The sequence below is a fragment of the Pan paniscus genome, chromosome 10 (genome assembly GCF_029289425.2).
Source record: "Pan paniscus chromosome 10, NHGRI_mPanPan1-v2.0_pri, whole genome shotgun sequence".
Lineage (NCBI taxonomy): Eukaryota > Metazoa > Chordata > Mammalia > Primates > Hominidae > Pan > Pan paniscus.
In genome coordinates, this window is record NC_073259.2 from 79,569,212 (window position 1) to 79,596,604 (window position 27,393).

A 27,393-nucleotide genomic window follows, 5' to 3' on the forward strand; every position below is an offset into this window, starting at 1 on the left:
TGTATTTTTGTAGAGACAGGGTTTCACTATGTTGGTCAGGCTGGTCTCGAATGCCTGAGCTCAAGTAATCTGCCTGCCTTGGCCTCCCGACGTGCTGGGATTACAGGAGTGAGCCACAGTACCCAGGCCACTTGTGTTCTTTTAACTCTTCTGATGCTAACAAATTGCTGGGCTAAGGAATAAGAGTGCAGGCCCACAAGCCAGAGCCCAGAAGCCCAGAGCCTGCCCCTGTACAGTATGTACATTTGGCTTCTGACATGGCAATGACTTCCCAGACACCAATTAGATTTTTTGTAATGTAATCAAATATAACCTAATTTCCTTTCTGTTTTTTGGAAGGGAATAGGAAATGTAATCAGAATTCACAGTAAGCTGTATTTTACCAAAAAACTTTTGGGAGTATAGACATTTGAGGACTAGAATCAGATTACAGTGATTTGATGGAAACTCAAAACTTAACCCTCCCATACCCTCACACTTTTATATTAATAGTTAAGAAATCAATCTATTTAAAAAATTGCTTCATTTGTGATTGTCATTAATGAATTTTAAGCAACTCACTGTCACTAGTGAAGTTCAAGATGACCAAAGAGAGTTGCATATTCATGTTTGTCCAGATAACCAGAGTACTATTTAATGCCTGTTGGTTTTTATTCCAAGTGTGCACAAGTGAAGCTAACTGTGGAATTTGCATAATCGCAAAGGTAATAGGTTGGCAAATAGAAAATGAAAGAAGAATTAAACATATTTTTATTATTGTCTCTATTCTCCAATTAACTAATATTCATCTTCAGAATATGACTATATTTTAAAACCCAAGAATAATGTATAATTCCTGCCTGGCACACCAGCTGCCCATACATCTTATTATGATATCATCTTCAGGGCTATAGAACCCACCCCTGGACTCTATAAAATGTCAATAACTTCATCAGACTCTGCATGGTAATCTTTTCCTTACAGTAGTCAAAAAAGAGAGACAAAATAAGTGAGAGGAATGGGTGAGGAGGAAGACATGGGGCTCACTGTGCTGAGCAGGAGGTAAGACAAGCCTAGAACCAGGAGCAGTTTTCTCCCATTAATATCCAGGAGGCTATTGGGCTTCAGATATGGGATATAGAATGGGAAGGAAGTAACGGAAGACAAGGAAGTGTAAGCAGACCAAAAGAAAGAAGATGAGGTAGCCAAAAGAATAAGATTAAAGGATCAAAGGGGTTAAAAAAACAGTGGTTTTAGTATTGGTGACATTCCTTCCACTAAAATAGTCTCCAGAAACAGAAATCACAAGCCTATACAATAAAAATGAACCGTGACTTTAGTTTGTTTTGCTTTCTTCACAAAAGTGCCAGGGTATTAGGTACGTATTGGGATGGAGGTGAACTTAGAAGTTCTAGAGGCCAAAGCATTTGTCTATTGCACAGTGAAGTGTTCACTTCACGGAACCATATGCAGATCAGCACCCAGTGAATTCTTATAAGGAGGAAAAGTTTTGCCCGGACTCTTCTCCAATTTAAACATTGGGGAGAATTATTTTAACAGGAAAAGCTCCTTCTACATAATGTTTACAAGAAGAGAGAGCTAAAATTGGAGCATTGTCCACAGAATCATATAAGGAGGGAAAAGTGAATACTTTATGCAATAGCCATGCATGAAAGATTCTTATATCAGGTTACCTGCCAGTCCTGTGATAAATTGCATGCATGGCAGTCATATCAGAGAAATAAAGAGAATATGGGTGTTATGGAATGAGAAGTAAAATAAATTTTTTTAAAGCTTGTGGTGTAAAATGAAGGTTAACTTTGGAAAGTAGATTGAACTCTTGGCTACAGAGATGACAACCATATAAGTGAGGCACAGTCTTTCTGCCTTTTCAGGATAAACATGGTCTGTGATCAGTTGTGAAAAGACACATAAGGAAAGCAGCAGAGAATGGGAATATTGCAAAGACAAAATCAGAATGTGGAATTGAATGCACTTCCATGGTTATCAAAGCAGCAGCCTCCCATATTTACTAAACAGTTTTACTTCCATCATCATGCTTTATCCTCACAGAAACCTCATGAAGTAGGTGCTGAGATTATTCCCTCCTTAGTACTGAGGAAGCAAAGAGTGCAGAGAGGTCAGCTGATCTTCCCAAGGTCACATGATGTGTAACGGAGTCAGGCTAGAGGTGAGTCTGGGATAAGAACCCTAGTTTGCCACCAGATTCCAGAATCTGCCCATTTCACCACCACATTATCTTACCTCCCTCAGAGAATCCTCTGCAGAAAATGGGCACTGATGAAAAGAAGGAAAGGCTTAACAGAAACACATATTATACCTGTAGACATATAATTGTGAATGTTTATAAAAAGAAAGGGAAGTTGGAATGCTGGAAAACTGAAAGAAATAAATGAAAGAAGGGAAGGCAACAATATCAAAGCGTGAGCCAGTCAGCCTTTTCGAGTGTTTCTCTGTGCATTTAGTTGTCTGGTCCCTCACTACCTATGAGGTAGAAACTGTCTCCACTTTTCTGATGAGGAAACCGTAGGTGAGAAAGTGAAAGGCATCCTACCGCTAATGCAAAAGTAAGGATTGATTAGACAAAGACAAGAAAGAAGAACATTCCAGACAGAGGGAACTATGTGTGCAACTCCTTATATTGGTGGGGGAAGTCTGGTATATCAAGAAACAGAAGGTCAGTGCAGCTGAAGCAGAAGTGAGGTGGAGAGACGTGCAAGAAGAGCACATCTAGTGAGGCAGGTGGAGGCCAGACCCCTTGAAAGATATTTGGGACATGTCAAGGATTTCAGTCTTTACTGTAAAGGCAATGGGAATCTGTTGGAGGGTTTTAAGGCTGGCAGGTGGGGGTACTCAGATCTGTGTCATTGCAGTAGTCTAGGAGAGAAAGGAGAACTTCATCAGGTTAGGGACGGTGGAGATGAAGAAAGGGAGATGGATTCGAGAAATATCTAGGAGATGAAATTACCAGTGTTTGGTAATGAATTGGCTATGAAGAATGAAGCAGAAAGAGGTGTGGAGAATAATTTCTAAGTTTCTGATTTATACAGCCATGTGCTTACTGAAGCCAGTCACTGGGCAAGACACACTGGGAGACGGCTATACATATTTGGGGAGTGTGTGGTTCCAGGATAATGAGTTTGGTCTTGAGCACTTGTGTTTGAGGAAGAACAACTAAGTAGAGATGTCACATAGTTTGAAATCCAGATCTGGACGGAAAGAAAAAAAAAAAACAGTAAAATCTCATTTAGGTTCCCCAACCATGCATTCCTCTTCACCTAACACTTCATTATAATGATTGATTTGTCTGACTACCCTTTAGAAAACATGCTCCATAATGGCTGGGACCATGCCTCCCTGGTTTACTGCTAAATCTTCAGCACCAGGTAGAGTAGCTAGGACAAAGAAAGCACTAGGACATACGTATCAGACTGAACTGAAACCTCAAACTCTTAAGTGTTGATCTAGACAGCTGCTCAGACAAGATCAGGCACATTCAAGGTGATAGGGCCATAGGCTAGACAGCCACTCAAGATCAGTTCATCTCCCCTAGTTTAACTGTAACCTGCATTCATTCATCTCCCTGGCTCCAAACTCTTACCTCTGTACCCTGGCTTTCCCACATGGCTTTCCTGGGCTGGGAGTTGGACCCAGTGGTTCCTGCAGAGATTTTAGAGTTGATCTATCTGCCAGAATTAGTTTTCCCATTGTCTCAACTGAGGATTCCCCATTCCAAGAGTAAGACACAGGAAAGAACCATGATATTAAGTCTTGGAAGGTTAATGAGATTCAGATAGGCAGTGGGTAGGGGATGCTCATGAACAAAAGGCCCAGAAGTACTGTGGGAAAGAGCCAGAAAAGAGACTTGACTGGGACAGAGAAATGAGGTAAAAGTTTGGCCAGATAAGGTAAGTAGAGAGCTTTGAATATCAGAATGGAAAGTTAGGGTTTAAAAGGAATGATAATGTGGAAGAACTGTAGATTTCTAACAGGGAAATTATTTAGGGTGTAACTTCAGGGAGATTAATCTGGCAGCAGCCTACAGGATTAATTGAAGAGATAAGAGATCAAAGGCAAAAGGACCAGCTCAGAGGCTGTTGCAGTAATGCAGGTGTGAAGAGATAAGAGAATTAACTAGACAGTGGAAATGGAAAGTCTCGGAGATGAAGATAAATGGAAAGAACTTAGTGAATGATTGGCTGGAAGGCAATGGAAGATTCAAAAATGACCCCTAGATTTTAAACCCTGGTGATACCTGGAAGACTAATAGTGCCCCGATAGAAAAAGGGTCTTCGTTTTCTATGAAGAAAAATAAAACTGAAGAAGTTATTGCTCACATTACATTGGCTGTAGATCATCTCCTTGCTACAGTATTCACAGCAGTGGTGATCTCTGAGCTCACCAAGCAACTTTTAATGTGATTTGACTTTAAAATATATTCCTTATTGGAGTCTTGCACTCCTCAAAGACGCCAGAGAGACAGAGGTTTGGTTCCTTTAGACACTTCATCTGGCTGCTAGTCAAGACAGCTGATTAGTCTCTAAATTACTGCACTTCAATGAACCTGTAGACTTTATCTCTCCCCAACCTGGAGAGGGAGAAAGGGGAAATTCTTTTTTTTTTTTCTTTGTCTTTTTTTTTCTTCGTCTTTTTTTTTTTTTCTTCTTCTTCTTTTTTTTGTTAACCATTTCAGAGGTAAGTCTAAAGCAATAATTTTTCTTCCTACTGGCCACATTAAGTTTACCAGTAAATAAGATGGTGATTAGAAAGACAAAAGCACAAATTTCCCATATAAGCAATCATGTTATTTAATATCTTCCTAGATAGGCTTAATATCTCCCTGGATATTAATTTGGAATCACACATTATGGTCTCCATAAATATTAAAAAAAGAAAACCACCACCACAACAAAAGTGACCCTGGTGTTATTGCAAAGAATTAATATAAATCAATATGGATTCAAGCTGTAAGAGTACATATAGATTAAATAATAGGCCGATAGTATTATAATAGTTCTGTGACAAATTTAGCTCCAATGATCCACTGATTCCAGGGCAATAAAATTTCAATGCAGTAAAATTTTATCACAACAAAAAATGTATGTACTTTGTTAAACTGTAATATATGCAGATACAGAACCACACGATTTTCACTTTATTGAAAAAGTAAAATAATAATCAAGAATGCTTTTATTTCTTAAAATTTACAAATGAACTATATTGCTGTGGTTTTTTGGCTTTCCTGACTTGTTCAAAGTGGTCTCACAAAATGTACAATGTACTGTTTAAGAGGGTTGGTCATCTCTTTAAAACTTATTTTTTTAAAATGCTCATCCAGGCCAGGAGCCGTGGCTCACACCTGTAAACCTAGCACTTTAGGAAGCCGAGGCAGGAGGATTGCTTGAGCCCAGGAGTTCAAGACCAGCCTAGGCAACATGGCAAGACCCCATCTCTACAAAAGTAAAAAAATAAAAATAAAAATAAATCTTTTTATAATGCTCATCCAGCCGGGCACAGTGGCTCACCCCTGTAGTCCTAACACTTTCGGAGGCCAAGGCGGGAGGATCACTTGAGATCAGGAGTTTGAGACCAACCTGGCCAACATGGTGAAACCCTGTCTCTACCAAAAAATACAAAAAATTAACTGGGCATGGTGGTGTACACCTGTGGTCCCAGCTGCTCTGCTGGGGAGGCTGAGGTGGAAGAATCACTTGAACCCAGGAGCAGAGGTTGCAGTGAGCTGAGATCCTGCCACTGCACTCCAGCATGAGTGACAGAGTGAGACCCTGTCTCAAAAAAATAAATAAATAAAATGCTCATCCAAATATAAAATAGCAATATCAGTCATAAAAATGCATTGCTTCATAACTCTGTTTATTACAAGAATCCCTATAAACTGTATTATGCAGCTGCAAGATTCTTCACACTTTTGGCTTTTTTTTTTCTCCAAGTCATCCATGTTAATAATTGACATTATTACAGTCATCTCAGATATGGAATTAACCAAGATCAATGGCTTATCTTTTGACTAACACTTTACTTCTTATAGTTAATGGCTCATCAAAGACATTCTTAAACAAAGATACAAATTTGTGTGATACATTGACAAGGTGTCATATACGAGATATGTATAAAGGGCCATTTTCTGGAACAACAATAGCAATAATGATCTGATACATTCTCTAATCTTTACAATAACACCATTTATAAGTGGAAAATTTTTTCAGGGAGTATGGAGCAGATTGGCAAAATGTTTCTTGTAAAAGAGAAAATTTGCATTATTAACCCTTTCACATAGAAATATTAGGAAGAAAACTTTAAACACAAAGAAAATGAGCTTATTTTATTTGGTGGCGGGGGCAGGTGGGGTTGCCTGAACATAAAAGATTAATTGTTTGAGGCCTAGCACTTTGGGAGGCCGAGGCAGGCAGATCACCTGAGGTCAGGAGTTCAAGACCAGCCTGGCAAACATGGGGAAACCCTGTCTCTACTAAAAATACAAAAAAATTAGCTGGGTGTGGTGGCATGCACCTATAATACCAGCTACTCAGGAGGCTGAGGCAGGAGAATTGCTTGAACCCAGGAGGTGGAGGTTGCAGTGAGCCAAGATTGGACCACTGCACTCCAGCCTGGGAGACAGAGTGAGACTCAGTCTCAAAATATATATATATATAAACTGTTTGCCTGTTACCTTCTAGCTCTTTGCCACATAGAACACATTGATATGACAGAACCGCATTCACAGTGAACATGGAGTTATGTTTTATTTTTATTTTACCTAATACTGGGTGACATTCATCTCTGTTCTCACATCCATCCAGTTGCCCAGGCCAGAATGCTGAATCACCATAGCTTCCTCACCTTCCTCTCTGGCCACATCTGGGGAGTCACCAAGTTCTGCCAGGCCCACATATTTAACATCTCTCATAGTAGGCCCTTCCTCACCATTTTCACACTTCCTTCAGGCACTGATCTTTCTCACCCTGATGACTGCAACTGCCTTGGTAATGTACTTTCCCACTAGGCCCTCCTACACACTGCTATTAGAGTGACCTTTCTACAGCACATGTATTATGAGGGCCTCCGGTCAGAAAGCCTACAACACCCCCATTTCAGAGAAACACTTTCATGCAAACCTTGAAGACTGCTGGGAGAGGATAAGTCATTTCTTATAGGCAGGTAGCCCAGAAACCTGGGAGTGATGTCATCCAGACTCCACTTACTTTGGATACTCAAAGTTATTGAGGCCCCTCAGGGTGAACTTGATGGTTTTGACCAGGTCCAGTGGTGGGAGAGGCAACCACTGGGACCATAACAGACAGTCCCCTTGGCCAAGCAGCTTGAGCAGCAGTGCCTCTTCAGTAATTGTGGAGTCTTCAACCTCAAGCCCTCCCTCCAGAGAAGGAGTGATTTCAACACACACCCAAAAGTCATACCATGACCCTTCCTCATCAGTTGTAGCCCTCTAAGTAACATTGCAAAGACTCATACTTAATAAAAACTCTTTTCTCGCACCAGGTGTTATAATATTTTTCCTCAGTCATTTTAGCCTTTTGGACACCAACTATTCTATTGCTGGCCTAACACAGAAGATGTGCATCCTCTTTTCTCTGTGATGGAAACCTTGCTATAATACTAATTAAAACATGCAGTGTAGCTGCTGAACATAGATTAAAGAATGTATGGTAAATAGAGAAACACCAGCCCATATGGCAAGAAAATGGCAATCTCCCATAGACAGATGTGAAATGACAAAGGGTTAAGAAACTTCAGGAAGAATAAAATAAATTTTTAAAGGGAAAAAAATGATACCACTTCCTAAATTTGAAGGTTTTCCTCAAATAATAAAGTCTGTCATTAAACAGTAGAATGCTTACTGTTTACAGAACACATTCGTATTTTCTCATTTAATTCCCAAAGCAATTCTGTGACATGTGATTCTGCCTTATACATGTGAACATTGACCCACAAAGAGAGATATCAATATGCCCTCAAATCTTGGAATTAAATGACAGTATCTTGACTTAAATCTGTGTCTCAAGTCTCCTGATTCAGTGCACTTTCCAGTTTACCACATGCCAATTATGTAGGTGGCTGTAGATGGCATAAGATGTAGGGAAAATTTTTGTTTTACCTATAAATTATATATACTATATACTATAAACTATATGTAACAGACCCCCCCAAAAGGACCATAAAGTGGGTGCTATTTCTGATATAGTAATCACTTTTCAGATGGCATTTCAAGATCACAATTAAGAGCTTTTATCTGAATGAAGGCAAGGCCACTCATTATTGAAAGTGTTTTACTTTGCTGCACATAACTGCAGACAGGTTTGGGGCTGCCTCTGTCACAATTTCAATGGATGCATAAATGGCCAAGATGCCAAGATCATTGCTAGAAACTTTCTCTGAAAATGCCATCACTTCTTTGACCTTCAAAATGCAGATATTATAATCAGTGGTGTATCAGGAACAAAACTATTTGCCTTGTTGCACTGTGTGTGTGTGTGTGTGTGTGTGTGTGTGTGTGTGTGTGTGTGTGTAGATACATATACACATGCATAGCAATAATAGTAAAGGCTGAAAAAATAAGGGTGACTTCTATAAGTCTAATTGCAGGCACCTCTAAGTTATTTCTATTATGAGGGTTGAAAGAAATAGCCTGCATTTCTCAGAACTGAAATTCACTGACAATCCAGCACTCATTTTGGCCACTTTTGCTTAAGCAAAATTTGAATTTACCTTTATTTTTCTGAATGGTTTCAATGGTCAAAAGACAAAAATACAAAGTGTTAACCAGCTTCACATAATAATATTTAAAATCATTAAGGTAATTTATATTTACAAAGTCCTGTTGTGTTATTTCCTTAATCAGAAAGCAACCCTATAAGATGGGAGTTATCCCTGTTTTACGGATGTGAAAACTGAGGTCTGTTGATTTGGCCAAGGTCATACAGCTTCTAGAATTGGCTGGAACCTGGTACTAATCTCTGCACTAATTTATGGATTCTAAGGTGCCTACACACACACACACACACACACACACACACACACACACACCCTCTGTGACTTGCACAAAATGGAAATAACAAAGACATACTTAAAAGCAGAACTATATAATGTAGTTATTTTTGTTGCTACTGATAATAAGTCTATTATGGAACCATATTTTATATGTGTACGTCTTCTTGTACCAGATAGTGATGTTTATCTTATACCCGACTGTTAAAATATTGCATTTTTCAAGCATATGAATAGAGAATGTTCAGCTGCCTGAAAAGACCAGATTGACATAATATGAACTCATTGTTTACTTGCTGAATGGACACAGCTTCTGCCCTGTCAGCTGCTTTGTCCACAGTCTTAACCTTGTTGTGGAAGAACCACCTGTGTGAGTGACTGGATAGTTAATTCTATACTCCTGTTTCCCCTTGGGGTCTTCTGTTAAGAGTAAATCACATATAGAAGCAGAGTGTAGAATAGTGGTTGCCAGGGGCTGGGAGTGGGAGTGGTTGAGTGGGGAGATGTTGGAGAAGGGGTACAAAGCTTCAGTTAGACAGGATGAATAACTTCTGAAGAGCCATTGTATGGCATGGTGACTACAGTTAATAATAATATATTGTATACTTGAAAATTGCTAATAGATTAGATCTTAAATGTTGTCACCACAAAAAAATGTTAAGTATGTGAGGTGATGGATATGTTAATTAGCTTGATTTAATCATTTTACAATATATACATATATCAAAACATCACATTGTACACCATAAATATATGCAATTTTTATTTGTCAATTATTCCTTAACAAAGCTGGAGGAGGACATTAAATCAGATAATGCCTTTGAGTGTGAACAATATACCTGAATTAGGTTTAGACCACTGAGGCCAGGTGGATAGGAACTCTAAAACACTGCATTTAGAAGGAGTATCATTTATTGAGAGCTTCTTATATGAAGAAACTGTTTAGTAGAGAGATGTGTTAATGCTTCACTCAGGACATCTGAAGGTCTATGCTGTTGAGCATTAAATCTGGGAATATTAGTATTTAGAGTGTTCGATCTCTGAAGAATTCTCCTGTCTTACTCATTTCATTTCAGATAGCAAATTGGTATAAGATAATAGTGTGGAGGCCAGATTATATCCTTTTTTCTGGGGGGAAAAGAAACGTGATTCATAAAAGATATTTGTCCAGAGAAATGGCTATATTAACATTGGGAACTGATACCTGGGTCACTTCAAGATACAGCAGAAACTTTGATAGGAACATAAAATACCAAAGAAGACAATCCTATGACTTCATGCTGAAAGAGCCTTTTCCATAAATGCATCCCAGTGTTTGCAATGAACTTTAAGTTTTGTCATTTTCAAGACTTTTTTTTTTTATTTATTTATTTTATTTTCTGTTGGCCAGGCTGGAATACAGTGGCAAGATCTCGGCTCACTGCCACCTCCACCTCCTGGGTTCAAGCAATTCTCGTGCCTCAGCCTCCCAAGTAGCTGGGATTACAGGCATGCACCACCACGCCCACCTAATTTTTGTATTTTTGGTAGAGATGGGGTTTCACCATGTTGGCTGGGCTGGTCTTGATCTCCTGACCTCTGTCTCCCTAAGTTCTGGGATTACAGGCATGAACCACTGCGCGCAGCCCAAGACTTTTAGAAACCACTCATACTTTCTTTTTTTTTTTTTTAAGACAGTGTCTCACTCTGTTGGCCAGGCTGGAATGCAGTGGCATGATCTCGGCTCACTGCAGCCTCTGCCTCCTGGGTTCAAGCGATTCTCCTGCCTCAGCCTCCCAAGTAGCTGGGACTACAGATGTGCATCACCACACCCAGCTAATTTTTTTTGTATTTTTGATAGAAATGGGGTTTCGCCATGTTGGCCAGGCTGGTCTGGAACTCCTGACCTCAGGTGATCTGCCCCCCTCAGCTTTTCAAAGTGCTGGGATTACAGGTGTGAGCCACCGGGCCGAGCCACCACTCACACTTTCAATGCATAAACGACTGGCAATGACCAGTCAACATATCAACAAAAACACAGAAGCTCATATTATTAAGTCTCTATCCTTTAATCAGTGCAATAGTTAAGGAGAGTTTACATGTGTGCTTTACTTCTAGTCAAACAAAAGCAATCACCTCTTTATCTCCTGATGAAATTATACCTTATTTGAGCATAAGCCAAGCACATTGTTGCTAGAGAAAGGAAAGAGAGATGGTGTTGAATTTTCTAAACATTTGTGGCTCCATTTGTTGACAAAACCTTAAGATGTTTGAAAGCTGTGTTTCTGTTGCTGACAATGATAGTTGTTCTATTGGAAATTTAATTGTAAATGGGGTATGACACCCAACTCTTAAAATTTGCTCCAAGTGACGTTATCTCAGCTATTATCAAAATGTGGCCCAGGGAGGGCCTTTGAGGCATCGCTTGTTCCTTCCCATTCAGTCTGTAGAAGTAGGAATCAGAAGATGATTGAAGTGGCATAGTGGCCAAAAGTGAGGAAGCTGCTTTCTACAGAAATGAGCTTCCTCCCAACAAAGAATTTCATTTCTAAATTGTTTAATTTTGGTTTGCAGGAGATTATTTTGTGATCCTGGTGTGCTTCCTGCATCTGTTTAGTCTTAAATGCTTCCGAAAACATTTTTCAAAATCCACTTCTGATTTTCTAATCCTTCCTAATACGTGGACCACTAAAATACAACTCTTCTTTTTTTTAATCCTACCTTTGAAAATGCAAATGTGTGGGTCTTAAAAGCAGATTGGGAAAAAAAACAAGTGAGGGCTGTTGGAAGCATAGTTTGAGTGATGTTGGCTCTAGTATTCATGCATCTTACAGAAAATTGCAAACGATGTGAGTTTTGTCACTTCCATACGAAAAGTTAGGACCTTTAAATTATAGCCACTGTTTATGTTGGACTGGGGCAAAATAAATGTATTGCACTCCCTCTGCTGGCTTTGAGGTGGCAACAGCTCATTAACCAGACTTATTTTTAGATGTATTTCCCCATTTTAAAACAGATAAAAATGGAGTGTGGGAAAAGGAAGCAAAAGCTGGAAAGTTGTTAATTTTATTATTCATTTAAAATGTCAGAAAAACAAACATCTGCTTCACACAAATGGTTAGGATAAGCAAGAAAGCCAGCAGTTTTCAGGCCTTTCAGTGTTGTCCTAAGAAAAAGGATAGGGCCTCTTCTCTGTTTTCCCTGAGGCATGTCTCTAACAGTCTTTAAAAATGTACTCAGTTCCAGTGAGAACACGTGGACACAGAGAGGGGAACGTCACACGTGGGGGCCTGTCGGCAGGTGGGGGGCAAGGGGAGGGAGAGCATTAGGACAAATACCTAATGTATGTGGGGCTTAAAACCTAGATGATGTGTTGATAGGTGCAACAAACCACCATGGCACATGTATACCTATGTAACAAACCTGCATGTTCTGCACATGTATCCCAGAACTTAAAGTAAAATTTAAAAATTAAAAATTAAAAAAAAATTACTCGGCCAGGTGCGGTGGCTCACACCTGTAATCCCAGCACTTTGGGAGGCCGAGGTGGGTGGATCGCATGAGGTCAGGAGTTCGAGACCAACCTGGCCAACATGGTGAAACCCTGTCTCTACTAAAAATGCAAAAATTAGCCAGGTGTGGTGGCAGACGCCTGTAATCCCAGCTACTTGAGAGGCTGAAGCAGGAAAATCGCTTGAACCCGGGAGGTGGAGGTTGCAGTGAGCCGAGATCGCGCCATTGCACTCCAGCCTGGGCGACAAGAGCGAGAGACTTCGTCTCAAAAAAAAAAAAAAAAAAAATTACGCAGTTCCTTCAAATACTGAAATGAAATAATCTTTTCCCAGAGCTTACTGAACAGCTTATTAGACTAGTATGTTTAGTATGTTCAAAACAGTCAGGGAAAGCAAAAACATTCCTTTGGCTTAGGGTGGGAGGAGGAAAAGGATATCTCTATGCTAGTGTCAGAAAGAAACTAAAAGATCATCACACTGAAACTCCATACCTCAGGGGAGGCCACTTCCATCCATGAGAGAACATTACCTACAAGCCTGGAAGAGAATTATAGCACCATGGAATTTTAGAGCCAGAGGACCTAGGAAGCAACAGTCTACACATGAATGAGAAGGAGAGATCATCTGGAGAGGAAAATGCTCCAGATGTCAGGGCTCTCGGGGACCCCAGGCCCTGTTCCACTCTTGTTCATCATGCATGGGGAGGGTTTTCCTGCAAAGTTGACCTTCTGCTTGGGCTTTGCTCTCTTTTCCATTCTTGCTTTCTTTCTTCCACAGGCGTCTGGATGCTAACCACATCAGCTATGTGCCCCCAAGCTGTTTCAGTGGCCTGCATTCCCTGAGGCACCTGTGGCTGGATGACAATGCGTTAACAGAAATCCCCGTCCAGGCTTTTAGAAGTTTATCGGCATTGCAAGCCATGACCTTGGCCCTGAACAAAATACACCACATACCAGACTATGCCTTTGGAAACCTCTCCAGCTTGGTAGTTCTGTAAGTTTTATTGATTTTGCTCTCTTTTAACAGTTTCTAATGTCACTGGAAGACCTTGGCCTTAAAATGCTGGCTCTTCAAAGCTCAAATGGGGACATTTTAAGGGAGGAAAACTTCCTGAGCCCCTCCCCAAAATGACTTATAAATGCTCCAATTGTGTAAATGACTTAAACAATACTTATCAAGTACCTGCTAGATGCCAAGCACAGCAGGGCATACAAAGATAATGAAATATGACCTGTGCCTTAGAGAAGCCCATTGCATGTTGCACAAGGAGTCACCGCACTGTACAGTTAGTACAGTAACCTAAGTTAAACATTCCTTATTTTAAAAAAAATTGATAATTCAGGTCAAATTGAAAGATGCTCTTCTTATTATCTAATAAGAACCTTTTGAACCCTTACCAAGGAAAGAGAAGTGAGAACAAATGATGTAACTGCTCAATGAGTTCTTTTTGCCCACTGCCCAAATAGAGCCAATTTATTAAGACAAGAGAATTGCAATAAAGAGTAACACACAAGGCCGGCACAGTGGCTCATACCTGTAATCCCAGCACTTTGCGAGGCCAAGGCGGGTATATCACTTGAGGTCAGGAGTTCGAGGCCAGCCTGGTCAACATGGTGAAACCCCACCTCTACTAAAAGTACAAAAATTAGCTGGGCGTAGTGGCACATGCTTGTAATCCCAGCTACTAGGGAGGCTGAGGCCGGAGGATCAATTGAACCCAGGTTGCAGTGAGCCAAGATTGTGCCACTGCACTCCACCGTGGGGAAGAGAGTGAGACTCTGTCTCAAAAAAAAAAGAAAAAATAGTTTAGCACACATACAGCCAGCTCAATGGAAGACTAGAGTTTTATTATTACTCAAATCAGCCTCCCTGAAAATTCAGAGGCAAGAGTTTTTTAAAGATAGTTTGGCTAGCAGGGAGCTAGGGAATGGGGAATGCTGATTTGTTGGGTCAGGGATGAAATCATAAGGGGTTGAAGTTGTCCTCTTGCTCTGAGTCAGTCCTGGGTGAGGGCCTTAAGACCACATGGGCCAGTTTACCCATCTGGGTGGTTCCAGCTGATCTATCAGAATGCACGGTCTGAAAATATCTTGAACACCAATCTTATGTTTTACAATAGCGATGTTATCTATAGGAGCAACTGGGGAGGTTAGGAGTCTTGTGGCCTCTGGCTGCCTGACTCCTAAACCATAATTTCTAATCTGTGGTTAATTTGTTACTTCTACAAAGGTAGCCTGGTCCCAAGGCAAGGAGGGAGTTTGTTTCAGAAAAAGACTGTTAATCATTTTGTTTCAAAGATAAACTATAAACTAAATTCCTCCCAAAGTTAGTTCAGCCTATGCCCAGGAATAGACAAGGGCAGCTTGGAGGTTAAAGGCAAGATGGAGTCGGTTAGGTCAGATCTCTTTCATTGTCATATTTTTCTCACTGTTGTATTTTTGCAGAGGTGGTTTAATTGACAGCATGTTATGCATTTGCACAGTTTTTTCCCACCATATGTCTAGATTTCATTATTTTAGTAAATCCAAAATGATTCTCAAACAAGTAATAGTTTGAAAAATAATCAGTTTTCTTTAAAAATGTAGCAATATGACCCCCACATGTATAATATAATAACCAATCAACGAGGAAGGCTTCTTCTCACTATTTCTCTCTTTGCTTCATGCCCACCCACTGGCCCACCGCTTCCTTCAGTCATTCCACTTGATGACATGTCTGTCCTTTGCACTGTAGTATATACTCCTTTGAGGGCTGGCCAATATCTTATTTATCTTTTTAGGTTCCCCTCAATCTCCTTCCTTATACGCTGCATGTAGAATATCCTCAATGAATATTACATAAATCTCACCTAAAACCAAAATTTATTTATTAGAAAAAAAATCTTAGTATGGAAGGAAAGGAATTTTTTGTGATATTAAAAAATTTCTACACTGAATTTCACATATAAAGATGATGCTACTGACCCACCAGAAGCTGGGTATGTGCTTTAATTTCTTTTCCTCCACTAGAGGAAATGGATTTACACAGATCCAGCTGTACTTTTTCACCCTATCCTCCTTAAGCCCATTTTCTAAAATCCTTTTGAGAGTTGGTCCAGTTTTCAGTTGTGCACAGCTGTTCTCACTGGCTCTGACCTAACTGACTTACCAATTGAACCAAAGATGATAATTATATACACTAATACTGTGTCAAGATAACTAATCTCCTTGGGCAGCAGAAAAATCTGATTACCATTGCCTGTGACTGAAATCATTGTTTCCTGTTGACCTGTGCTCCCGCCCTGGGAAGGTAGCCATTATAGGCCTTCATCTTTATTAGAAAATGTGCTTGCTACATCTATCCTCCAGGTGTCAATGATGGTCAGTATCTCTGCTTAACATCCTATATCCCAAAGCCATGCTGAACAAACTATGCTTACAAATATGCCTTGAGAATGTAAATTAGTTCAACTATTGTGGAAGACAGCGTGGCAACTCCTCAAAGACCTAAAGACAGAACTACCATTTGACTCAGCAATCCCATTACTGGGTATATACCCAAAGGAATAGAAATCATTCTATTATAAAGACACATGCATGTGTATGTTCACTGCAGCCCTATTCACAATAGCAAAGATGTGGAATCAGCTGAAATGCCCATCAATGATAGACTGGATAAAGAAAATATGGTACATATACACCATGGAATACTATGCAGCCATAAAAAAGAACAAGATCATGTCCTTTGCAGGAACATGGATGGAGGCCATTATCCTTAGCAAACTAACACAGGAACAGAAAACCAAATACTGAATGTTCTCACTTAGAAGTGGGAGTTAAATGATGGGAGCACACATGGACACACAGAGGGGAACAACACACACTGGGGCCTATCAGAGGGTGGAGGGTGGGAGGAGGGAGAAGATCAGGAAAATAACTAATGGGTACTAGGCTTAATACCTGGGTGATGAAATAATCTTTACAATAGACCCCCATGACACAAGTTTACCTACATAACAAACCTACACATGCACCCCTGAACTTAAAAATTTAAAAAAAAACAGCCTTGAAACCCAAACTTACTTATATCAATTATGTTGCTCATATTATTATACACACCCTGATGTCCCAAAGCTAAAAGGTAAAAAACTGTGACTGTCTTTTAAATTCTATGGTATAGAATCATCTGTGGTATGAGTGAATGCAGCATATAGCCATTTTTTACGTTGGCTTCTTATAAGTAGTGCATTCTTCAGTATATGTTTCTTTGGATTTAAGCTATCAAAATGTTAAGTGTGGTCTGTGCAGTGTGCCTTCCTAACTATCTGTAATGTTCTACTGCAGACATCTCCATAACAATAGAATCCACTCCCTGGGAAAGAAATGCTTTGATGGGCTCCACAGCCTAGAGACTTTGTGAGTTGACCTTTTATTTGTTTCCCTTTTTTCAGTATTTTCGTGAATATTCTGAAGAATCAAAATAGCCTTAAAGCCAGACTTTGTTTGGTTTGGTTAATTGCCTAAGCTTCCAACAGATATTTACAGTGGCATTATCTTACACACACAACCCCCACAGAGCTAAACAATAAAACTGGGATTTTATTTTAATCTAATGAGAGTGATAAATTAGGTAGAATCATTATAAATTAAATGAGATGTTCTCTACTAAGCAGTGACTATTTGCTTAGAAACGTGTAGTCTCTGTCAAGGATCACTCAGGCTCACTGTTCATGAGTCTGGTACTCCCTGCTGAATGAGAGGATGCAGGCCAGGCCAATGCCTGTGTCTTCAATCTCAGATGAACAGGCATCTCTTTAGGAAACAGTGATGGCTCATGCTAAAGCAATTCAAAAGATGAAAAAGGGACTGGGCGTGGTGACTCATGCCTGTAATCCTAACACTTGGGAGGCCAATGCGGGAGGATCGCTTGAGCCCAGGAATTTGAGGCTGCAGTGAGCTGTGATCATGCCACTGCACTCCAACCTGGGTGACAGAGCAAGACCTTGTCTCAAAAAAAGAAAAAAGAGTGAAAAGTAATAGTAGCTACTATTTATTGAATATATCTATAATCAAATATTGCACTGAGCATTTGGCATACATTGTTTTAATTACTTCTTACAGCCATCCTATGAGAGCAGATATTACTATCCCATTTTAGGCTCTAGTGAGGTAAAGTTATTACATATCTAATCAGTAGCAGAACTGAGATTTGCTTTCTCCTCTAGTCTGATTCTGAAATCCATGTTTACTACTACATACTACTTCCAAAGAATAAGTCAAAAGTTCAGTTCTTAATTGGTACCTATAGTAAAAATAGAGTCAAGCCAGCGGACCATATCCTAGACACTCTCACAGAGCCAAGGTAGAGGTTCTTGTGGGCCACACCAGGGCCCCAGGCTTTTCCCAGGGGAGGAGCTGCTCTTCATTGCCCTGTTGAGAAAGGTGTGATGAGACTGAGGTGATAGGCAGGGAGGGTCCTGAGTGTGCTGGGAGAGGAGGGTAGTTGCAGCCATGTCACCATCCCTACCCTCACATTTCTAATGCTCAAATGCAATAAACCACACAGGTCACTGAATCTGCAATGCTGGCTCTGACCAGAACTGCAAAAGGAAAAGACCAAAGACCACTTCTCCTGTGCCCTTGGGGCCCACTGTTCATTTGCACACAGAGCTTAGGAATTTGTTCATGATCAATTTAGCTTCTAACCAGATCTGGGTTACTAATTTCCTGAGGGACCCTGTGTTGGTGGTATTCTTCTAGCCTATGAGCACTAACAGCTCTTTCCAGGGTTAAGTCATCCTGTGTTTCTTCTTAGGTGGCAAAGATGGACTTGTCCAGGCAGGACCTTTATGTCAACTTAATAGCATAGACAAGCAGTTCCCATCAGCTGCTAGGAAAAATTAGAACTCTTATCTACACAGGGCTGGGCTCAGAAATCTCAGCAATGGAAATCACCTTCCAGCCCTTTTGAACAATAACAGGAATGAAAAACAAGATGGGCTTTGTTGGGTATTTCCATAAATAGTCTTTTTTTTTTTCCTCAATGTTTGGGGTAAGGACCCAGGATTGCATGTAAATAACATAGAGCAAAACATGTCAGGGAAAAGTTCATGTGAGTCTTATTGTCTCCCCTTCCTCTACCTTGCCCAGGGCTACAGAGGATAAGCAATTTGGTTATTCCCAGCCTCTTCCTTTCCCTACTAGAAATCCAAGTAATTTATAAGGGTCCAATCCTTGTTTAATCAAAACAGAGCATCTGGAGAGATTTACAAACAGGAAGAAAATTTATGTCTACAAAAGACATGCATTTCCTGCCTGCAGTATAGCTTAAGGATGGTTTGTGCCAGACAAGTAGGAACCTTGATTCATGTTTAACTCAGTCAAATTATCTCTCTCTTTAAATTAAATAGCAATTCTCCACAGAGGAGGATCTAACCACATCTGATTGCCTGACCAAAAGGTTTTTCTGCGTCATCTGGGAAATCTGCCATTCCCAGAGACCAGGAGGCAATTACTTTTTCATACGTAGATCTAGATATAAGGTAGAGTAAGTCTGTAAAGCACTTGTGAGTAATGAAATTGAAAAGCCAATTGTGCTATAACAGATACAGAAACTAATGATTTGAGATAATTTGACCACTTCATCTCTGGCCTTGAGGGATAACATAGAGCTTTGCTGCACAGATCAAGGAAAACATCCTATTTCTGAATTATTTGTGACTCCTTGAAGAAATTCTAGACCAAATGTCCTTTCTGAGATTACCCTGTCTCACATAAACCTCTCCAGAAGCAAGGTTCATCCTGGACTTCAGGCTAGGAGGGATGTGGGAACCCTGTGAAAGTCAAGGACAAAGCAGCCCTGCAAGATTTCACGTCACAAGGGAGTGAAGGAGGGAACAAGAAAAGGGATGTGATCCAGGAGCCCTGAGGAGTGCAAATTCACGCTGGCCAATTAGTGAGCCCGGTTCAGTTGAAGAGCTCCATCCGCTAGCCGTCAACACCTGGCCAAAGAGACATCTCTCCTACTTAGAAGTTAATACTCCTGCACACTCCCTTTCTTTTTAGACGCCCCAGTGCCATTGAGTCCTGACTCTCAAATTTCTCATGATTAGTCAAATGACCATTTTAACACAGATACTTATAGAATGTTGGTAGTCAGCAAGCCAAGAAAATCTCTTTCCATAAAGAAAAGCAGTGAGAACTTCCATTAGTCATATGGGTTCCTTGGAATAGCATGTTAACTTTCCTTGTAAATAGAGTATATATGAAGTTTTAAATAAAAAACTGAAAATACTATGTACTCATTTTCAGAGATTTAAATTACAATAACCTTGATGAATTCCCCACTGCAATTAGGACACTCTCCAACCTTAAAGAACTGTAAGTATTTAGGACAATTTTAATGGGAGAACTTTATCCTTTTGTGAATTTATTTAAAAATACATGTGATTGTTTTACATAATATGACTTGCTAGAAAATGTTAAGTTTATATAAATAATGATAAAGTACACTTGAAATATATTTTAATTGATTCTATCTCTAGCAAATACCAGATAATATTTTTTATTTATGCAGGGTTTTTCTAACATATATATTAAAAAAACATATATTTCTGTAAGTCATATTCTTTTCTCTTTTTCTAAGCCATACATACTCCCCAACATTTATGTACTTTATAGATTTGTAGATTTTTAGTAGTAGAACTAAAATGGAATTTAATTGCTGAGCATTTCTGAGAACTTGAACATTTCTGGGTTGCATAAGTCTAGAAATAAATGAATCAAACTGTCTGTGCCTAGTAAAGTATGAGATGCATTCACATACATTGCAGCTGACCCTTGAACAACTAGGGGTTAGGGACAACAACCCTTGCACAGTAGAAAATCCATGTATAACTTTTGACTTCTTAAAAACTTAACTACTAATAGTCTAATGTTGGCCAGAAGCCTTATCAATAATATAAACAGTCTATTAACACATATTTTGTATATGTATTTTGAACTATATTCTTATAATAAAGTAAGCTAGAGAAAAGAAAATGTTATTTAAAAAATTCTAAGGAACAGAAAATATATTTACTATTTATTAAGTGGAAGTATATCATCATAAAGGTCTTCATCCCTGTCATCTTCACATTGAGGAGGCTGAGGAGGAAGAGGAAGAGATGTTTGTCTCGTTATCTCAGGGGTGGCAAAGGCAGAAGAAAACCCACATATAAGTGGAGCCATGCAGGCCAGCTCAATGGGTCATGCCTGTAATCCCCGTGCTTTGGGAGGCCGAGGCAGGCAGATTACTCGAGGCCAGGAGTTCGAGACCAGCCTGGCCAACATGGTGAAACCCCGTCTCTACTAAAAATACAAAAATTGGCTGGGCCTCGTGGCACATGCCTATAATTCCAGCTTCTTGGAAGGCTGAGGCACGAGAATTGCTTTGAACCAGAGGGGCGGTGATTGCAGTGAGCCGAGATTGCACCACTGCACTCCAGCCTGGGAGACAGAACAAGATTCTGTCTCAACAACAACAACAAAAAAGTGGATCCAGGCAGTTTAAATCCATTTTGTGCAAGGGTCAGCTGTATTTCATTTGTAAATGTTTAATGAATCTTATTTAATTCTAAAACCCCACAATTTTACTAAAGAAAAGCTGACTTTCAGCCATTGGTTTGCATATACTGCCTTTTAGATGATAAAATTTAATTAGCTTTTTCATATCTAAAAAGATAAATAATCTATGTTAGTAATGTTCTAACACTTGGAAAGGAAAATAAACACTGAACCTCATTCCCCTAGCAGTGAGAAATAAGACATACAGCTAAAGGAGACACAGAGGAGCTTGTTTATAAGAAAAACCCTTAGGCTGTTCTGACTTAGGAAACCCCATGTGTGGCTTAGCTGGGCAGTGGCTTCATGGCATGGGGTCACCTCATACAGCCACAGGCCCAAATAAGCTCCAAAGATCATTGAACCTGCTTCTCAGCCATTCAGACAACATCAACAACAACAGATGACAATCAGCTTATAACTACAGATTCACTGAGCCAGAGCACCTTTCTTCAAGTCAGAAAATTTTGTCCTCTTAAGGAGACTACTTAAATCTTTACTTCACTGCAGCTTAAGTCAATTTTCTCTTCTAGCTTCAAATGGGGTCAGTAGGAGTGATCATAATCTCTCCAAAAATGGTTTCCACTCTCTCAGGCTTTTATACAATGATGCTCTATTGGATATTAACAGATTTTCTTCTTATAACATTAGATTGTAAGTTTCCATGAAGTGCAGTTATTATTTTCAGATTCTTTATTTCTCTTTTAAGATGACAGCACATGACTTTTTTTTATCCCCTAGAGAGTAAATAACGGCACCTAAGTTTCAAGATGCATAGAGGAATTTAATATTGTCCTCTGGTTACTAAAGGTTCTGATTATTGTCACTGTGGTCAGGGTGGGGGCCTCTATTAAATAATTTTACCCCACACAGGATTTTTTATAATTTTTTTTCTCTTTCTAGAGGATTTCATAGCAACAATATCAGGTCGATACCTGAGAAAGCATTTGTAGGCAACCCTTCTCTTATTACAATGTAAGTGACCATAATGCTTTTCAGTTTCTCCATCCTGAAATATAGCATATATTATACTTTGAAATACAATGAATATTCTATATTTGCCTGAGTTTTGTCTTAGTCAATCTAAGAGTTCATACAGAAAAGTATATACACATGCATTTTTCCAGGTTCTAGCTGAACACTGAAATAATATAAAAGATTTTTTTAAAGATCACATTATGATTGGTATCTCCAGATGTGCTAGGTATCTTTAAAATAATCTTGTAAAATGCTTTTGATTACCTCTATTTTCTAAGAAATAAAACTGATTTTTAGAGCATTAATGTCAAGTCTGCATAGTCATTCTGAACTTAAACCCGAGTATACTAGAAATATAAATTATTATATACAAATGGATGTCTTTTATAGCAATAGACTCCAGCCTAAATTGATGGTAGGGGTTTTATACTGTTTTGTGCTAAGCCTCTATCTCCATTCATTATTATGCCCAAACATTCACATTTATACAAACTAGGATGTAATTCTAGAACGATAAATAACGTTTCAGAAAGGTGTGTATGAGGATTTATATGCCATAAAAGAATAAAATAGGCCAGGCACTGTGGCTCATGCCTGTAATTCTAACACTTTGGGAGGCCAATGCAGGAGGATCACTTGAGCTCAAGAGTTGGAGGTTACAGTGAACTATGATCACGCCTCCGAAGTCTATCATGGGCAGCAGAGCCCTGTCTCCAACAAAAGGATGAAATAGAGTTACAACTACAAAGTATAACTAATTTTATGTTTCACATTTAATACAGTAGAATGATGATATACAGTTCTGAGTATGAGGCTGGCTCTTAGACAAAAGGCTCCTCTCGGAGGCAGATTTGGGACACCATCAAACCTGAGGTTGTGAATGAGAAGCCTGAATATAGAGGAGGAGAGTAAGGACAACTGTTAAACACGACTCTAGGGGCACTTCTCAGCAGATGTTGGTCCTGTGCCAACCGGAGTGACGGGCTTTCTGGGACCATGTGGTATTTGTCACAAATGAGCAGGAGTCCCAATTAGCCTTGACAACCAGAAGGAAAAAACTATTCATTGTTTCTGAAATGTTCTGGCAATATTTTGGCAAACTAAGAGTTTTAAAGTACATTGACAATAAACATTAGCCCTCATTAGAGCGTATTTGCGTATTAAGAGGTTGGCAAATTACATTGCCTTTGCTCCTCCTTCTGCAGCCACAGTACTGGTTTTTCATCATTCTTTTGATATGCTAATACTCCCTGAGGAACTAGCGGCGCCAACCCCCACTCTATATATATTAGACCTCCTATCCACTATTTGACAGTGGTGACCACTTTCTCCCGTAAACTCTCCTCTCCTTGCTCCTGCATCTGTTTCCATCTCTTCAAAGCCCGCATTTCTGTGAATGCTTTCCAGGTCCAGTTGGCTACCCACTCCTCATTTCCACCCCTGTAGTCCCCATCCTATCCATACCTCCTGACCTCCACTGCACCAGCCTCTCTGCCAGCCATGACATCCAGATTTTCACCAGTCTGCATGAGGCTGGCCTCCCTCCCTTCACCGTTGGCAGCACTCATCTTCCTTGAAGCACGGCAACCATCTTGTTACTTCTGCTGTGAAATGTGCGTTCAGGATGTCTATTTACACTAAATGCAAACTCCTCACCCTGACATTCACAGCCTAAGGCCACACATGGCCTAAGCCAACCCTGTCAACCAGTTCCCCAAAGCTCTCCTCATTCACCCTAATTCATAAACCAGACTGACTAAGTTATGTTCACGGAACAAAGCTCTTTTCTTACTTCCTTTGCTCCTACGATCCCATTCCCTCACTATGCTTCTTGAAATTCTTTCAGGGCCCATTTCAAAAGCCATTTCTTGAAGTTTTTTATAATCTCTCCCGAACATATGAGAGAGTTCCCTCCTGAGAACCCTAAAACTCCTTATGTGTGTTTATGATACTTCTGCCTTATGCACACAAGCATGTATATTCATACCTGCCCAGTGTGTGTGTGTGTGTGTATATATATAGTGTGTATATATATACTGTGTGTATACATATACATATATACATACATATGTACACACACACTGTGTATATATGCATATATACGTATCTGTACACACGCACTGTGTATATATGCATATATACGTATCTGTACACACGCACTGTGTATATATGCATATATATGTATCTGTACACACACACTGTGTATATATGCATATATACGTATCTGTACACACGCACTGTGTATATATGCATATATACGTATCTGTACACACGCACTGTGTATGCATATATACGTATCTGTACACACGCACTGTGTATATAGGCATATATACGTATCTGTACACACACACTGTGTATATAGGCATATATACGTATCTGTACACACGCACTGTGTATATATGCATATATACGTATATGTACACACACTGTATATATATACATATATGTACACACTGTATATATATACATATATACATATATGTACACACTGTATATATATACATATATACATATATGTACACACTGTATATAGATACATATATACATATATGTACACACTGTATATATATACATATATACATATATGTACACACTATATATATACATATATACATATATGTACACACTGTATATATATACATATATACATATATGTACACACTGTATATATATACATATATACATATATGTACACACTGTATATATATACATATATACATATATGTACACACTGTATATAGATACATATATACATATATGTACACACTGTATATATATACATATATACATATATGTACACACTGTATATAGATACACATATATGTACACACACTGTGTATATATACAAATATATGTACACACACTATATATACATATATAAATATATGTATACACGCACACTATATATACATATATGTGTATATATACATACGTATGTGTATATATACATATGTGTGTATATATACGTGTATATATATATACGTACATGTATGTGAACAAAATTATATGCATACAAGTACATGGTATAGCTAAGAGCTGATAAGATATTAAGAGGAAAGCTCCATTTTTCATCATAAGGCCCATATTCCAGCTCTAGCTCTTTCTCTTACTGATTAATCCCAAGAGAAAAGAAGAGCTCAGTGGGTAGGACAGAAGAGGATTTAGGTTTGTTGGGTAGCAACTGTATCCCAGGTTCTATTTCAAATGTTACACATGCATTAGCTCTTTTAATTCTTATCCAAACCCTACCACTAAGCATTATTATCTCAGCTTAACAAATTAGAAAATTGAGGCTCTAGGAGGTAATGAGCTTGCCAAGGTGTCTGAGCCTCAATTTTCTCTTCCAAAAGTGAAGAAAATAGTATCTACACTATGAATCTCATAAAGTTGTTGCATGGATCAATTGAGCTATATATATATGTATATATATATAGCTCATATATAGACATATATACATATACATATATATATATAACACATACATATATGCAAGAGCTTTGTTAAGTAGAAAGTGATATGCTGTTATTTATTTGCTTTATCCCAACTGAATCCAGGCTCCTTTACCACAGGAACATCTTATCATTCTTCTTCAAACCCCCAGCATCTAGTATAATGCCAAGTCCAAAGTAGTTACCCAATGACAGCTTTTTAATGAATCAATCTTTAAATCCTCACATACCTACCCTCATACTTTAAACGTGGTAGACATTAGTGAATATTTGTTGAGTTTAATTGGACTAGAAGAATGACTCAGCTAAAAAGTATATGGCACTCCATTGACCAGGCAGTTCAAAAATCATTACATTGAAAACATCTGTAAAACAAAGTATTTTTTAATCTCTAATAATGTCTCACCTTTTAAAACAATAATTAATTCAAGAAAATTCTAATTTTAGACATATGCCAGGATAGCTCATTTCCTCTCCAATAATCTGATGAGTCTCTTGTGTATGTTATGGTGACCAGCAGATATAATAACCTTCAGTAGATATCGATAGATAGACTTCGTCTTTCATTAAGTAATGATCTGATTGCCAGTACTTTGAATTACCTTTTTGCCACTCAATGGATATTCTACAGATGTTGGAGGGAGAGGAAACTGTTAAGTATTCAATTTACTTGCTTTTCTCCTTAGTAACTATCACTCATATCTCCCTTGTTGTCAGAAATCTTCAATTTTATATAGTACAGATTCCTTACCAAAAGTCTCATACTGTAAGTCAAAACACTTTTGAGGCTTGCCTGAAACCAAGGAATTGGGAATGTTATGTAATACAGTATAATTAAAATTACATAAGTACATTTACTGTATTTGTTCAAATTTTGAACAGATATTCATCTTTCAAATTTTATACTAAGATATTAATTGCTGTTTGGGTTTCTTTTAGACATTTCTATGACAATCCCATCCAGTTTGTTGGGAGATCTGCTTTTCAACATTTACCTGAACTAAGAACACTGTAAGTTTCTATGTCTCTTATGGATCACTTTCCCTCTACAGGGTTGCTGTGAAAAACCAAATGAATATTATAGGTTGAAGTGCTTTGAAAATGGCAATAAAAATTACCCCTGTCTAGAATCTTCTACCAGTAATACTTATATACTCCTCTTTCTAGGACTCTGAATGGTGCCTCACAAATAACTGAATTTCCTGATTTAACTGGAACTGCAAACCTGGAGAGTCTGTAAGTACTGAGTAGACTCTTGACTTTGCCCAGAACATACACTGCCATTAGAGCTTGATCAGTCTTAACATCAGTGAGTCAAAATATGTCACTGTGTGATGCCCGAATGAAAGAATTATGTCTGGTTTGTGTTTTAACAGGACTTTAACTGGAGCACAGATCTCATCTCTTCCTCAAACGGTCTGCAATCAGTTACCTAATCTCCAAGTGCTGTGCGTATCAGTAAGGCAATAATGTTGTGTACACAGGCAACTTCCATTTAGGGGTGAAATGGCAGACATGATTTCAATAATCTCTTTAAAAGAGGAGAAAGTTTTTCCTTTCAGGTCTGCAGGAGGTCAAGCCTCCTTTGCCCTCTTTGGTCCAGGCTCTCTGACATGATCCTGGTAAAAAATGGTAATGTACCCTTTGTTTTCTAAGTCCCAAACAAGCTCCCACTAGACTTTCAGTTGGCACATGTTTTCTTTCAGAAAAGATATGAAGAGGCCAAAATCACTTTATTTCCCCCTCTAAAGGCTTTGCAGAGCAGAACAAAATAACATAATGGATCAACCACCCAATATGGATGCCAAAATCAAAAACTGAGATATCAGATCCACACAATCCTTGATAAAGGTGATCAAACATCCTTCCAGT

The 27,393-nt window shown here is 38.9% G+C and overlaps 1 protein-coding gene across 2 annotated transcripts in view; it reads left to right on the top strand.

Moving 5' to 3' along the window:
- LGR5 (leucine rich repeat containing G protein-coupled receptor 5) overlaps window positions 1–27,393 on the top strand; it is a 147,565-nt gene that overhangs the window by 100,234 nt on the left and 19,938 nt on the right. The window contains exons 5-11 of one of the 2 annotated variants that reach the window (XM_003832909.5): window positions 13,293–13,508; window positions 16,838–16,909; window positions 19,805–19,873; window positions 21,998–22,069; window positions 26,461–26,532; window positions 26,689–26,757; window positions 26,898–26,969. In XM_003832909.5, the coding sequence (XP_003832957.1) occupies window positions 13,293–13,508; window positions 16,838–16,909; window positions 19,805–19,873; window positions 21,998–22,069; window positions 26,461–26,532; window positions 26,689–26,757; window positions 26,898–26,969 (642 nt within the window). The remainder of the gene's footprint in view (window positions 1–13,292; window positions 13,509–16,837; window positions 16,910–19,804; window positions 19,874–21,997; window positions 22,070–26,460; window positions 26,533–26,688; window positions 26,758–26,897; window positions 26,970–27,393) is intronic. The other variant, XM_003832911.5, reaches the window with a different exon arrangement.